Source organism: Ctenopharyngodon idella, chromosome 4, assembly GCF_019924925.1.
Source record: "Ctenopharyngodon idella isolate HZGC_01 chromosome 4, HZGC01, whole genome shotgun sequence".
Lineage (NCBI taxonomy): Eukaryota > Metazoa > Chordata > Actinopteri > Cypriniformes > Xenocyprididae > Ctenopharyngodon > Ctenopharyngodon idella.
The window spans coordinates 5770699-5787472 of NC_067223.1; the positions used below are offsets into that span (position 1 = coordinate 5770699).

The window sequence follows — 16774 nt, forward strand, 5'->3', positions numbered from 1 at the left end:
TTTTATTTACAGTCAAACTACTTCTGCTGTTTAAAAGCATGGCAGTGCCCCCTACATCAAACGCTGTTCTCATACACCTTTTCTTGATTAAATCAGGGGTTTTGTGGATTTCAGTTTCAGTCTAATTATATTTATTGTTCTCTTGTTGACCGTGTTAATGCTAAGTAAACCTCCTCCCTTTGCCCCCACACACAGACACCTCCCTCCCCTCACCTTCCTCTCCACAGGCCGCTTTGATCTCATCAGGATCAGTTGGTGCTGCGGTAATCACTTGGTTTGGTGCACATGTGTTGAATGTGTAGGTTTGGCTGTAATACTTTATACCTACAAGCCCACCCCCCAATTCTGCACCAATTACCCCGTGTGAAAGAGGAAAAGCAGGACATGTCACAGAAAAAAAGAGAGAGAGAGAGAGGATGTGTGCCGGTATTTTGGTAGGGTCAAGAAACTTAACTCAAATTAACAAATCCAACAGAACAAAAATTCACTCACAATCACCAACAGACAATGATTTTGACTTTTTTTCGGTCAAAGAATGAAACTTTCTCATGAGCACAGACAATAAAATTTTGTAACCAGCAAAATAACAATAGCAATAGCAATGTAAATGCTCATTTATGTGGCTATTTGTCACAGAGTCCTGGTATTTTAAGTCCACGATTTCCTCGCTGTCAAACACAGGCGGATCAGTTGAATTGTGTTCTTGCGCTGCTCTCAATCAGGTCCTAATGAAAAGCATGCTGCGTGCAGAGGGGGGCGGAATAAAGTTGTACACCAGCTGCTCTTTCTGAAGTGTGTGTGTTTTGTCGTAAAGGCTTTGTGGTAATGAACTGCAGTGCGATGTTATAAACGTTCTGAACATGCCCACACCAAAAAAAACTAAAAACCTTTGAACACTTACTGTCGTTTCATACCACCGAAGAATACAGTTGTGTTTCACGTCTCGGAAAATTAATCTGCGTGTTACTTTCCCGACGCGTCTCACCGCCTAGTTTTTGCGTCGCTGTCTCGCTCTTTTTTTATGAAGTTCTACTTCTTTATGGCTTTGGCATCGGTTGCCTCAAAGGTCAGAATGTGGAGCCTGTTCTTACTCATGACTAACAGGTGTTTATGCATTTATCAAGTCAAAGGTGAAGCTTAGAATGACGTAAAGCTTAGTTTTGTGCCTATTGATCCTCCGTTAGATTTTGCTCCTGTAGTATGAGAGTCATTTTGATACTCTTGGTGATGTTAAAGGGATGGCGAGATGTTAACTGAGGCCTTTTTATTTGTGCGTGGTTCATCAGGTAAAATGGACCTTATAAACAGACTTCTGCTGGACGCTGGCATCACCGCTGAACTGGCCAAACACTGGAGCGAACAGGAACTGTGAGTTGCACCGATTTGCATTATAAATGCAAAAAAACAAGGCCACATTAATTTTAACTTAGGATAGAGCACTTGAAAATAAAATTCCCATCATCATTTACTCTCCTCATGTTGTTCCAAACCTGTATGACCTTCTTCTTCTTTTTTTTTTTTTTTTTTTGTGGAACACAAAAGGTTTTAAACTATGTTCACGCTGCTCTTTTCCATACAATGAAAGCATATAGTGAGCTGTCAAGTTTCAAAATGGACAAAAGAGTATCAAAAAATAGTCTTTTATGATGCTGTTTTGTCCTTTTAGGAGTTTGGGCACTGTATGCTTTTATTGTATGGAAAAGAGCAGCATGTACATTTTGCTAAACATCTCCTTTTGTGTTCCACAAAAGAGAAGCTTAAATGCTGGCAGAAATTTTCAGTGAACTTCATATATTCATTTAAACACTGATTGGCGTGAGTACACTTCTTTCGGTCTAATTTAACCTATTTATTTTTGTGATTGTCAGGAATGACAGAATCAAGGCTAAGTTTGTGGCGACAGATGGCGGTGTCACTAGAGTCTATCCTGCGAGGTACTGTTATATTTTTAAGTTTTAGGAATACCAGGCAGGACCATAAGACTAAAATTGTCTCTGTGTGTGTGTGTGTTTTGCAGTGCTGGTCCAGAATGGACCAAAGAGGCAGAAACGTACGATTCTAGTTTCTACAAGAGAAGTCTGGACAATGATGTTTATATATTTACATCAGAGCCATTCACAATGAATAGTAAGTATGTGTTTGTGATCATTATACAGGCACATCCCACTTTTCCTATGGATTAATATACATTTTCTGTCCTCTCTTTATCAGAAACTCAAGATTCAGTTTTAGTGAGCAGAGCGATGGACCTGAGAATTGATGAATTCATGCTTAAACCAGCAGGTGAGAGTCTGACGTTGTAGTTTCAGTATTTACCATGGGAATATGCTATAGATAGTCACTGGTATAGAAAGATACAACAAAGTATGTAGTGATAAACCAACATAACAGCCTGGTCAAGTAATCTGACAGTATTTTAAGTTCGAAAAATCTACCAATAGCCTTTTCAAAAACTAATAGATTTTCTGTTTACTCAATGAATAAGTAAATAGTGCGCACAATCATTTTTATTACAGCACTATTGTACATAGCTCATATATATATATATAATATATACACAAAATGTTTTAAAAAATTCTGAACAAAATAGCTTCTTTAAGCAAAAATCAGTATTTAGTGTGACCACCTGGACTTCTTTCATTTTCTCAAAGAAGAAAACTTCTCATCAGATTTTGAAAGTTTTCTTGGCCTTCCAGTCCTTTTCCATTCCATTTAAGTTTAAGAGAGCCAGGTTCCTGCTATTGCTCAAGTGTAAGGGGAGTCTTTTTTTTTTTTTTTCTGTTTTTTTAATAATGCATACAAATTTCCTGTATTTTCTGGTTATATTCTAATAAAGAGACTGAGAAATAATTATATATGGTGATTATACAATATATATATATATATATATATATTTATGTGTGTGTGTGTGTGTGTGTGTATAATATGTGTAATATACTATCAATAGACTACTAGTAATAATCAGTGTTTGGATGAACCTCTATGGTTTGAGCTTTGATGTTGGTTTGATGTTTATTTAAGAATGTGAACTGATGCAAAATTTAAGACTAAACTCATTTTTGTTATATGTTTCAGTTGTTGGTGTAAAACTGGATATACAGAACTGGATGGAAAGCTTCATGAACACTACAATTACGCCCAATGTGAGTGCAAAGTGTTAACTACCTGTATTTCTATTAATCGTAGTGCAAGTTAGTAGGATGGTTGAGAATATTGTCAGTTTGGTTTTTCCTAATAGTGTCATAGGTGTTTGGTATTAATAGTGTTTGGCATTTAAGTTCTGTCTGATACCAATAAGATGATAAATGGCAGATAAATTGTGCTATTTTGTCTAAATAAATTAAAAATAAATATTTAAACTAAAATCAACCATCTAAATGCTACAGGTGAACTTAGGCATCACAACATTATAATGTACAGTGTGGAAAAATGATATTCATCTTGAGATTTGCATTTACATTTAACAGTGTTAATAACAGTGTTATTATGTGTTATTAAATTAATCTAAATGTAAAAATGAGCAATATGAGCCAGTATGTCCAATGTCTACTGATAAATAAAAAAATACCTCTAATATTGACTGATAACATATATCGTATTTATATTGTTGTGCAACTCTATTATCTGTCTATTTTTAACTCTTCCTGCACAGTGTGTTGGTGAAATCTGTGGGTGCAGGAGAAATGATGAGGTAAGATCATATTGTAATGTGTTGGATCTGAAGAGATGATATGATCTTTTGATGAATTTTTTTTTTTTTTTTTTGCAATATCATAAATGTCTCTTTTGATCAATTGAATTCATTGTTGCTGAATAAAAGTATTAATCTTTTAAGAAAAAATATCTTACTGACTCCAAACTTTTGAACGGTAGTGTATATTACTCTAAAACTATATCTTTTTCTCTCAAAGTATCTGGACTGTGTTCTTCTGGACGATGGAGGCTTCCTTGTCATGGCCAATCAGGACAGCTACATGATTAAGGTGGGCCTCTCTCTCTTACTCAATCAGAACCTCTCCATTTTGCTTCTATTCCACATTCCCCTTCTCTGACCCCTGGAGAGCACCCACCCAACCCCACCTGCACCCCGCCGGCAACAGCAGTAGAGTAAATGTTTAAAGTTAGGCTCAGTGAGGGAAACCAATCAGAGCGGAGTGTGTGTGGGATAAATCACGGCCGGAGTGTTTGGCAGCAGGACTGAAGCCAAGGGGACCGATTGTGCCCTAAATCCCGTCTCCTCCCCTCCGTGTGGGCAGACTCTCCAGGGGTCGGCTAGGACCGCTGGGCAGACCGCACATTCATTACAGCTGTTATTGCACGGGGAGCAGCGGCCGTTCTGTACACTCTAGGATTTATATCACCTTTGGACTGACTTATAGTCTCGGACGAACACGCTCGTACATTTTTACGTCTAATACGAAGCTGGAAGCTAAGCTGTGTGTGTTCGTAACAGTAACCAGAACAGGGGCGTGTTTTTTTTTAATTCCTCACACACTCGCAGTCGGTATCACACCTCAGAGATTTTCTGGGCTCACAGACAACTCTTTCTATGGTTTAAATTATGGTAATGCAGTAGGTTGTCCTAATAAGATTAGAAGAGATCCTATCGGCCCCCCGAGCACGGTGGGCTCCACACTCTTTAAACACACAGCATGTAGTTCACAGCGTGAGCTTACTCTACAGATAAGTACAGACAGACATCCTCATCCCCATAGTGACACATGCCAGCTATGAAACTTTGCTACGATTGAATCTAAATTGACATAATTCAGCAGAAAGCTGTGCAGAATTATTCACCATTTTATTTCTTTAAATTTCTATTTTAACACAATCCGCAGAATTATGCACATTTTCCCAACAATCAGTGTGGAAAATATGAAAAAAGTTTTTTTATTTTATTTTATTTGATTATTTTTGTTGTTTATTTTATTATTTATTTTTATTTTTTATTTTATTTTATTTTTTCGTATTTAATTTTTTATTTTATTTTTATTTAATTCTATTTTTATTTTATTCTATTTTATTTTTGACATTACACCTTTATTTAACCAAAAAAAAGCTCCACTGACAAATAATCAGATTCAGAAAGCCGCACTGTGTCCTGCAGAAAACTCTTCAGGAGCAGATCCTTTACACTGTTTGTAGCTCATCTCAGGACATCTGCAGACCAAATGGCGAATAAACAAACATTTCATTGCGGGTTTAAATGATGTTAATTGAAAACAAAAATAGCCTTTGTATATATTATTCAGTGGTGAATCTTCACAGTGTGTGTCTGTTTCTTTTTAAAATGAAGGTTCATGAGGGGCATAAAATTGTCCCCAGAAGTAAGATAAATTTGACAAAACCTTCCTTTGGAGAAGTCCGGGGTTATCTTCAATTAGAAAAGCGATTCAACAATTAATTTTGTGTATGTGCGGTCACACTTTTCACATTGTTCAGCAATTTCCGTGGACAAAATCCAGTAATTTCAATAGGAATTCATGCGATTGGGAATTTCGCATGAGGGCGAAATATTTCCCCACTCAGATTTCGCAACAGGTTCAAGGTGGTCACACGGATTCGCCGTGTTGTCCAACAGAAAGCTGCTTGATTTGAAGGTGACTGTGTGAGCTTTGCAATACTACATTCTTGGTAATAAACAACGGAACTTTTTGCTGCAAAATTTCGCTAATGTGGCCGCAGCTTTAGTCTGTAGTAATTATAATTATCCTAGTATAAAAACAATAGAAGTCTATTATATGTCCCCCCTTTTTTCTTTTTTTTAAAGTAAATGTGTATTTGTGCATTTTCTGTGTTTTCAGATCGGACAGTTTTTCGGTATGATTGACTCCAGCCTAATGAGGAATCTGATGAACGTATCCCTGTTCTCAGTCAACAAAACCTATGACTACCAGGCCCTCTGTGAACCCACCAAAGAATCTAAAGCTGCCGCTGGTCTCAGATCAGTCTATGTGGTGAGTTTCATCTTCTTTGAATTCATTTCAGTTCCTTATGATAGTCAGTTTGTAAACCCAAACAAAAATGGGTTTACAGTAATTCACCCACAATGAAAGTCTATCCAGTCGTGGTTTGCATGTGTCTTAAAACTGTTTTGGCCAAGTTATCACTTGTAAATAAGGATTTGCTTATGTAGCACATTTTCCTCTGAATATAAAGTTTAGTCATGCGGTTAGTGAACTTCATGTTATTGTTCCATATCACACTGATAAGTTAGCCTCACGATACTCTCTCTGATCTGTGTGGCTTGAAGGATTACGACCTTGTCTTACATGGTGACTAAATCTCTCAAAACACGCACAGTCAACCATGAATCATCACAAAGAGACACTTCCTCTCTCATGCTAATCAGAGCAGCGTGTGCGGCAGCTAATCGTCCCCTGAGCTCATTCGTTTAGCCTTGTTTGTGGATTTATGCTTGCATCTGCTGAGCTTTCGTCTAATATCTCCCGTATTGTTTGGCACCGTGTCCTTTTTGTCTGGCAGGGTCGTAATAGGGGCCTTTGCCAATAAAATCAGGATGTTTTGGTGCTTCTCAGCTCTGGATATGCAACTTAAGTTAGAGAAGAGTGTCTGAGAGAATAAGAGTTTTAAGGTGCCAACATCCCAGAGTTTATGCTGTGAGATACAGCGAATCCTTTGATTTCATTGGGGATGGTATGTCATAAGGACATTTTAGGGAAAATGCCCCAGGAATTGTTGTGTAGGTTTATTAACATGTTGTTTGTCCCTTTTAGCCCACCATAGCTGACATCCTGAACATTGGTTGGTGGGCTTCCGCAGCAGCCTGGTGAGTAAAGAAGTGCTTTTGAAATGATGCCCTATTTAACTTTCTTAGTTCATACAAAAATGAAATTCTGTCATCGATTACCATACCTCATGTTTCAAACCTTTCTTCAGTGGAAAACAAAGATATTTTGAACAATGTCATATTTTACGTTTTGTGTTGTTTTAGAAGTCAATAGGGGTCGAATGTTGTTTTGGACTTTTATTATATAGACAAAAGCAGTTGAAACATTTAGAATCAATTTTTCTTTTTATTTCTCCAGGTCAATACTGCAGCAGTTGTTTGTCAGCATCACATTTCCTAATTTCCTTGAGGCAGGTAAGAGCCTGATATTAGTAATTAATTGCTGTGAAACAATGATTAAGCCATTGGAAACAGTTGCCTGTTTGTCTTATCGTCTGATATACTGCCAAAACTACAACACTAATGAGTGCTAAAGCTGAATTCATGTGCAAAACTTGACCACACATTCATTAGACTGTTTCAGAATGTAAAAAGACAATAAATGTAATGGGAGCATGGTGTTTCGACTGCATTCTGTGTACTTTGGGAAATTTTAATTTTTCTTTCATTATTTTTTATTGGCTCATTGACTGTTCAGTGGGTGTTATTTAGGCACTGAATCAACATTAATTCAAATAAACACTGAAAGTATTGTAGCTCATGGTAATTGAATTGCGATTGTGTTTTGTTCGCAGCTGACCAAGATGATGGCCAGTCTGAAATACACTCTAAAGAGAGTTGCATTAAAGAGCAGACACAGTATTTCTTTGAGAACAACGAGACAACTTTTAAGGGGACTGTTGAGTGTCCGAACTGCTCTAGGTAAGAAATGGTGACTATTTTGGAAATGAAACTTAATCATGGAGGGAAAATGAAATAAAAACTTTTATTATTTTTAGGTTGGGTTGTCAATTTAATGTGTTCTGTTTTTGTGATAAATTATTTAAAAAATTATTTTATTTTTCATTCCTCCTGACATGTACATACATTCTCCTACAGATAAAGCAAATTAACTTTATGTGGGAGCATTTTTCAAACAAAAATTGATTGAAATTCATTTGATGAATTAAATGGCAAATCATGTAACACAAAATAAATTAAAATAAATTATTTATTTATTTATTTAGATGGCAAATTAATTAAATAGAATATTTTATGATGTAATTAGATATATATTTTTAATTGATTGTTGGCCCAATTCTTAATGATCAAGGCGATCTTTATCACAGGTGAATTGTGCCCATTAGTTTCTGTATATTTTTGTTTTTATTTTTAGGCAGTTCATAGCTGAAAAGCTTCCAAAGACAAATCTGGTGCTGATTGTTGCTGACTCGAAGATGAGAAGCCAACCATGTGATGAAAAGTCATTCTCCCAGGAGGAAAAGCCTTGTATCCTTCATACACATACAAACAAACTTATTATTTGGTATTGAAACACACAATGATGATCACTGTCAGTGTTGGGAAGAAGGTTCAGAACTAACTAGAAGTAGCTTTTCCAGTAACTCTTTGTGTCTGATACATTTTAGGTAATCGGTTCATCCAAACAGCTGATTTCAGTGAACTGAAAAAACAGTTGACCAGTCATTACTCAACATGTCTGTCTCATCATTTTACATCACATATAGAGGTAAAATGGGTTGTGAAGTTTTATTCGGACTTTAAATAATGGGATGCTTGTATTTTGGCGTCTCCATCAGGCTACATTGCTGTCTAAACCTTCAAGACGTGGAGTTACACCAGAAAAATCAACAGCTAGACCATCAACACCAGACCTGCATAAATCAGGATGGACTAGATGTTTTTTTTTCTTAAATCCATTTTTGTGAATTGGTGGCTTATTTGAATTAATTTGTATGATCTGCTTATGTCCCATGTTAGTTTTATGGTTTGGAGTTGGGGTGGACCTCCATGCTTTTCTTCTAAAAATTGAAAGTTTCCGTATGAATCACATTGTATGAATTCATATGAAATGACCACGTCATAAACTTTTTCTCAAGAGGCCAGATTAAGATTAGCTTAAATCTCACATGTTTTTCCTGAACTTGGGCTCACAGCTCCGGGTCCAGATCCCTGCAAGATAGCCCAGAACCCAAGGTATCGGAAAGGTCCGACAGAGTGCTTTGACGACAACACAAAAGTAAGTCACCCAAACACCTTCTTCCGGCAAGATCCTACAACAGATTGTGACCAAACTAGCCATTAGCATGCATCGTGGCTGGATCTCAGGTGTCGCCCTATTCTTGGTTTTACCTGCTCTCATTTCAGTCATTACCTGACATCTACCACACTGAGACTCTGCTTAAGATTTTTTGAGATGTAGATCAACTCTGATATTAGTCTCTGTGTGATAGATCTTGGTTTAGGAGAGCTTGGCTTTGTTTGACATGTCGTAATCTCACATGAACGTACATTTCATGGCCTAAAGAATGTGGACTCCCTCTTTTAATTAACTGGTTTGGGTGTTTAAGATGGGTGGCTAACAGGTGCATAAAATTAAGCGTATAGAAAAGAGAGTCTAGTGTGGAAGATCTGCACAAAACCCAAGACATGAACACTTTTTTTAGCTGAACTTCCTATTAATGTCCATGATATTGAATCTAAATGTTCAGCAAGCACACATGAGTGGGTTGTTTAGGTGTCCACATACTTTTGACCAAGTAGTGCATCTTTATCTAAACACACACTTACTTCCTGCTCTGGATTCTGTCTTTGTACTTACAGTATTAACGCTTTTTGGTTCAAGCACTTCTTCGTGTGTTGCTTAAACTTCTGACTGTCAAACATTTTTCTGCATGACTCTTCCTCTCTTTCTCTCTCTCCTGCTGTGTATTTGGCTGTATAATATATGTTAGGATGAGGCCATGTGTAGGAGAAATGCAGGCTCTCCTCTGCTCTCCTCTCTGCTCATGTTACTGCTGCCAGTGTTCATGTGCTGTCTCGGGTCAGTCCATCTATCTATCTATCTATCTATCTATCTATCTCTCTCTCTCTCTCTCTCTCTCTCTCTCTCTCTCTCTCTCTCTCTCTCTCTCTCTCTCTCTCTCTCTCTCTCTCTTTCTCTCCTATATTATTTATTTATTCTCTGCCAACTGAGAAGTACATTCACTAAACAGCCCCGTCACTGTTTTATTCACAAAGTTTCCACAATCTATTTCAAACAGCAGTGGTTTAGCTCTGCGCCATGAGTATCTTGAGTATTTAAGTAATTCATTTAATTTCATCTTTCTTTTCAAAACAAACACACCTTTTCTATGCAAATTTGATGCGTTACCTGAATCCGTTGCTAAAACAGATCAGGCAGTTTGTCGAATAAACAAGGCTATCAGCCGGCACACTTCTGTCTTTTTATCTACTTGTTACTTTCTTGCCTCTCTCATTTTTTTTCTTTCTTTCTGTCTAATTTAGATTAATATCTCTCTCATGCATTTAATTTTGCACGAGTCAAATTAATTAGCTTAGCTGCTGCTTCTTGCATCTTCTTAAACTGCTAATGTACTGACTAATTTACCAACTCTTATGAATAAATTATCAACAACATATTCAGCATATTTAATAATTTGACTTATCAGAAAAATGTAAAATCTTGTTGTGACTGTCACAATTACCGTAATTACAAGATGACATCTTTTAATTAAAGGCACAATATGTAAGATTTTTGGATTAAAATATCAAAAAACCACTAGAACAATGTTGTATATTTTGTTGACTTGTGTACTTACATTATCCCAAATGTTTCCAAGAATGTTTAAATAGTGAGGAATAAGCAATTTTAACCAGGACACGGAACGTGTCTGTGCGTCACCTATCAATGACATCATACCCACGTTAGCCTCGGTTTCTGGTTTTATTTTGTAGAAACACCAAAGACACTTTAGTATATTATGTGTTTTATTAGACAGATGAGCAACTGTTTGGATGGATACATTCATCGACAGAAAACTAATCACGTTATATAGCTTAACAAAGTAAGTCTTATTGTTTAAATCTCATTTTCTTGATTTACCACGAGTACCATGTTTTACCATGACTAATATCGATCTAGCTTACTGCAGTGTGCAACAAGTGTCTCATAGTAGCCGCAGAGCGAACGCAGAGTAACACTTTAACAACTTCCAGCACACAAATGTATCTAATATGATAATCAGCACTGCTGATACGCTTGACCGGAAGAAGCGGAAGCGGCGACTGTGGCATAATAAAAGTTGCAGAGTTGCCCTGCTCTGCTTTATACTACAGTAATGTTAATAATCTTATCCATGAACATGATATCTGCCCGAGTCCTGTCCCGATTCTTTTCCACCGGCTGTAGACATGAAGACAACACCTCCCATGATTCCGTGAAATTAAGGCGTCATCAAGCTATGCCTTTGTTTTGAATAAGCGACCTCTAGCGGCGAAACTTTACATATTGTGCCTTTAAAAGTAATCATATTTGTATGATTTAATATTTTTATTAAAAATAAACAATAAACTTACAATATATTGCATATTCTCTATGAAGAAAATCAATGGAACTTTTACTTTCGGAACCCCGAACCCAATTTGTTACAAGTTTGACAAAGACATAAAAAAAGTTTTACTTCTCGTCATTACGGTAATTCCTACACAATCATCCCTTTAATTCCCTACCAAACTTATTGGCTTTCTCTTGTTGGCATGATAACAGGAGCAGAATGAGGATTGTGGTGGGGCATCAGGTCTGACTCCGTCTATCGTGTCCATGGTCATCCTCCAGTTGCCACTGCTCTGGCTTCTGAATGGACGAGGACACTTTCTCTCGTGACCTCAGCATAGAGACGCCACACCCCTCTACAATGCCAAAACAAATACCACATCACATATGAACGTTCATCCGGACTCCCACGCTACAGCCCAGCACATGGAGGGAGAGGCTCTGACCCAGGAAGTACAAAACCGAAGCCGTGATCACTCACAGCCCTTGAGGTCAAAGTAGGTCGGAGATGATAAATGAGCAACGACCTTTGACATTTGACCTCTGAGGTCGGACTCTCTCCACATGAGCGACGGGGTGGGCAGTCTTACCTGGGTGGGCAGACCTTGACACTTCATCTTCACTTCACCCATGGAGATGTACAACGTCCCAGCGTAATAACGAAAAAATGATCCAATCACAACACTGCCAACCAAAGTTTTGCCCTTTACCAGTGTGATGCCTTTTTTAACCTATTTGTCCTTCAATATATTTACAGCGACTAGTTCTTCAGTATCAAAACTGTTTATATGTGACTTTTATGGCTTCGTCACGTTTGCCCTGCTGAGATATTTAATGGACCCCTCAGGGTCGGGTCAGAATCCAACCTTGTTTGTGGTCTGCAGCCCATTACTGGAAAAAATGGACAAATGAGCAAGTGACCCAATAGCAAAAGTCTCTTGTTTTTCCCAGTGGTGTCCACCTCTGTGCCTCGGGAATATCGATTTCATTTCCGACCGCTGTGCGAGAACAATCCCTCCCTCCACTTGCCCGTATTTGCTATCACACGGTGATTTTTTTATCCGCTCATAGTGCATTCAAACATGCACTGCTGCCAAACGTTACCCTGTGTGTGGTCTTGCCGTACTTTGCACTTGATGCCAAGCAGGTCGTGTGGCCAAACAGCCCTGTCATTCTTATTTAGGGAATTTTAAATGACTGCCAATTCGTACCGACCTAAAAGCTCGCAAAGTCCTGGTTGTGAATATGAAGAGGAAAAAAATGCTGTTGCATGTGTGTGTTTTTTTTTTTTGTTTTTTGTTTTTGTTTTTTTTGATGATTTACCTGTTTATTTTAGATCTTTTAAGATTTTATTTAAGTTATTTAAAAATTTGCTGTATGTTTAATGTTAAGTTTTCTGTGATATATTTAATGTATGTGTGTGGATATGCAGAAGGGTTGACAGTGACAGTTGCTCTTTCTCACACTTTAATGTCATCTGGAGAACTCGAAAAGGCAGAAAGAAATTCATCTAATGTTTACAGATATTTTGAGACACTCGAGAGTTTTTATAAGAAATGTTGCCCCTGGTTGAGCTGTCTTTCGGGTCTCTAATGTGTCATTTTTCGCTTTAATGTCAGAGGCAGAGCTCTGTCAGCCTTTCTTTCCTGTCAACGTGCCTTGATGTAAATGGATACATATAAAAATAAGTGAAGGAATATCACAATGTGCAATCTGACCCTAGTTGCACTGCAGAGAAATGCATAATATCGTCATTCTGATCTGACAAACGAAACTTCCGTCCCTTTAAGAGATCCTGACTGGGTCCTTGTGCCTCAATGAAATCTGGTCCCGAATCCAAAATTTATGGAATAATTAAGATTTTGAGAAGAGACAAGGATAGTTACGGAAGCCTGTGAAAAAGAAAAGCAAGACGAATTATGATTTTTTTTCTTTTCTTTTTTTTTCTATTTAAGCATTTAGTTATTTTTGTTTTGAAGAGAAGGAGGGATACCTGGTGCTTAGCCAATATCCGATTTATTCAATATTGTATTGATTATGAAATGTATTAGAAATGCTCAATTAATAGCAGACATGTGATTTCTAAGAGTTATTAATGGCCGCTGAACCGTATTTGCATTGTTTTTGGCTTAGTGTAAACATGTACAAAGTTATTTAGGTCTCAATCAGTAGATTACCATCATTGGGTTCTATCTAATTTTAGAAGCTTGGAAAAAAACAGGAAATTAAAAGACATGGAGCAACACAACATCAAAAATCTGGGATGGAAAGTGAATTCCAGCGAGCAATATGCATCATTTCCTCTGTACACAGGAAACTGCTTTGTTAATGCACCTGAAAACAACATGATTGGCCTACAAGGAATTGGCTTGCATTGAAAAGACATTCTTCTTCCCATCTTTCCGTGATTCATCACTTCACTGTAATCAGACAAGCATTCTACAACTGACGTGCATTAAATCAATTTACTCTGCCCTACCAAAAAATACCATAAACATCATAGTTAATTGGCTGTCAAAATGAGAAATTATTGAAAACATCTCCAGTTCCACACCATTAACTCGACGAATTATCCATGTTAATTCCCAACAAAACTTATTTCATCTTGTACTAAGTGTAATGTACTGAAATACATGTTTTTCACTTCTTCTACCTGTACTTAAAAGTGCCATAGAACTGTTTTCCGTCTTTGTCTTCAAAAAACAGGAAAGCGGCCAGAGAGGGTATTCAAACCATTAACATATTCATATCTCTTCATTATGCTCTGTTTGGTTGGCATGTATTGCACTGGAAGTGAAAACTAAGCTTTGTTGTGTGCATGTGAACGTCTGCTTCTGTGTGCGATGCTAGAATATTTGCCTCTGTAGGTGTTGGAGTGTGTAAAGTAACAGATTACGGCTCTGTTCGGAATAGCATACTAGCATACTACTACTATATTCACAGTAGATAGTATGTGTACTATGGACAGTATGCAAATTTTCAATATGCAAATACAGAATACACAGAAGACGCTATGTGATGATGTCACAAAGTGGCATTCTACAGTTTGGAATTTTTAGCGTGGAATAATGTCTACTTTTTTTTAAAGAGAAACTGCACATTATTCAGCAAGTAGTATGCTAATATTCCATTCTGAACGCAGCCTTAAAGTTGCGGCCACATTTGCCGTTCCTCAGCAAAACTTTGTGGGTGAAATCCAGTCGTTTCAATAGGATCAGGAGTTTCGCATGAGGGCGAAAAAGTTCCCCATGCAGGTTTCGCTCGTATTCAAGTCAGTCACGTAAATTCGGCGCATTCACCAACAGAAAGCTGCTTGGTTTGCAAGTGACTTCTGTGTGAACTGCACTTCATACATCGCTACACTATTAACAATAGACAATGGGCCTTTTTTTTTTTTTTTTCTCATCTCGAAATTTTGCTAATGTGACCGCACCTTAACTTTCACTGCCTTTTTCTTGGGGCGACAGCTGCTGAACCGAGACGTATCCCAATCCTGACGGTCCAGGCTAACCTTAACCTTAAATGTCAAAACTGATTTGGGACCAGTATTTGAAAGAATTAAGGGTCTCCAGCTTCTGACAGAAATTGTTTACAGGATACCTTAATAGAGGTGAAAGTGTTTTCTAGGATATCAAAAAGACAGATGTTCAGTGGAAATGTGATATCAATTCATATTATACCTTAGAAAATACAAAATTAGATTTAGCAGCTTTTGTTCTTCAGACAAACTGGGATGAAAAAAGACGTCATGTAGACTGTGAGTTCAGATGCTGTCACCTCAGGAACAGAATATTTGCAAAGTGTGACTTAAAAAAAGGTTTTTGAAGCTGGTGTTTAGATTCTCTGTCTATCTGGACTGTGTGGGTTTTGATCTCTGGAATAGTGTGAAGCGTGTTTTAAGTGGTCAGTCAGATCCTGCTGCCTCCACTTGCCTCTTGGCTGACCGTCAGTCTGCCTCAGTCAGGGTTTAGGAGGACTTATCTGTGGGCTTATTTTCAGTCCCCCTTAATTGTACTTTCATCCAGTGGTTCCCATCTGGTTTTGCTTCAGGAACCAGATTTTAAGTGCTGACCCAAACAATATCAAACGTAACCTGTATTTAATGTAATCTGGGTTGTATTTTCTTCTACCATGCATAGTTTTGATTGAGGATTTTCCGATTTCAAGTAACCATGTTGTCATCTGCCTAATTTGGCTAAATAGCTTCTATCAAACGACAGCTGAAATTATGAAAATTATGAAATTAAGGCTTTTGACGTCAACTACAAAAGATATAGGAAGCCTTTTGTCCTTACTTTTAAAAGTTGATATTTATTTTGCTGTGCTAGCTATAGACCTTAGTTGGGCTAGACAGCATGTTTCATTGTAGGCTGTGAGGGATAGACGTACAGTCTGTTAAACACGTTGGTGGGTCATGTCGACTTTTTACAGTTTTTATTTCTTATTTTAATTGAATTTTAACCAGTTTTAGTTTTGTGTGTGTGTGCACTGGAACTATTTGGATAGACATGTTTTCGATGCTTTTTGGATGAATGATCGACACCAAGGTATACAACAGTACAATCTACAGTATGTTCATCCCTCACATCATTGTTTTTCTTCACATAAAATTGAATATGGCATTGACTCTAAGATTCATGCATGATTATATGCTTTTTGCATTTTATTATTTGATTCCGTGACATTCAAAACAGACCTGCAGCCTGCCAGTTGAGAACCACTGATTTAAAGGGTTAGTTCACCCAAAAAATGAAATTTCTGTCATTAATTACTCACCCTCATGTCGTTCCAAACCCGCAAGACCTTCGTTCATCTTCAGAACACAAATTAAGATATTTTTGATGAAATCCAAGAGGTTTTTTTTTTAATCTCCCATAGAAAGCAACGTGAAATTACCACATTCAAGGTCCAGAAAGGTAGTAAAAACTTCGTTAAAGTAGTCAACGTGACTACAGTGGTTCGAAGGTCTTACAGGTTTGGAACGAAATTAGGGTGAGTAATTAATGACAGAATTTTCATTTTTGGGTGAACTAACCCTTTAATGCGTAACACTCTTGTGAATCTTAATTCACCTGAGTCAAACGGTGTGTATATTTGTTTAAAAAAATAATACTTTAAAAAAGTAAAAAATAATTATCTCAGACAAAAAAAATTCCACTGTTTATAATCCTAGAATTGTTTAAATTCATGTTCAAGTATATTCAGAATAAAAACTTTGTCATCAATGGAAGTGGTGCTGTGTCTTTTGCCTTGACTGTTTTGACCGTGACAGATTTCTGTTTTTCTTCTTTTCCAAATTCACTTCTACTTGTATTTGTCCTGGTGCCAAAACATTTTTCCCCATGTATGTCAGAGGGAAGTTGGAGTCTGCTGTTTCTCTGCTCTCATGTGACATTCTTCTGTCATCAGTGAGGACTCGGACCGAGCCAACCACAACACGGCCCTCGAATCACTGACAACCATCGATATTTTCACACAATGTTATCTGACTGCCATCACTTTTCTGTTGCTCCATCGCCATATGCACT

General features: G+C 37.4%; 1 protein-coding gene across 4 annotated transcripts in view; it reads left to right on the top strand.

The window, feature by feature from the left end:
- cacna2d1a (calcium channel, voltage-dependent, alpha 2/delta subunit 1a) overlaps positions 1-16476 on the top strand; it is an 84634-nt gene extending 68158 nt beyond the window's left edge. For all 4 annotated transcript variants that reach the window (XM_051891071.1, XM_051891073.1, XM_051891075.1 and 1 more), the window contains 14 exons: positions 1287-1368; positions 1869-1934; positions 2018-2127; positions 2212-2283; positions 3076-3143; positions 3653-3691; positions 3912-3983; positions 5805-5957; positions 6738-6790; positions 7050-7105; positions 7486-7612; positions 8067-8179; positions 8848-8930; positions 11460-16476. In XM_051891071.1, the coding sequence (XP_051747031.1) occupies positions 1287-1368; positions 1869-1934; positions 2018-2127; positions 2212-2283; positions 3076-3143; positions 3653-3691; positions 3912-3983; positions 5805-5957; positions 6738-6790; positions 7050-7105; positions 7486-7612; positions 8067-8179; positions 8848-8930; positions 11460-11576 (1211 nt within the window). In that variant the 3' untranslated portion in view covers positions 11577-16476. The remainder of the gene's footprint in view (positions 1-1286; positions 1369-1868; positions 1935-2017; positions 2128-2211; positions 2284-3075; positions 3144-3652; positions 3692-3911; positions 3984-5804; positions 5958-6737; positions 6791-7049; positions 7106-7485; positions 7613-8066; positions 8180-8847; positions 8931-11459) is intronic.
- The last annotated feature ends 298 nt before the right edge of the window (positions 16477-16774 follow it).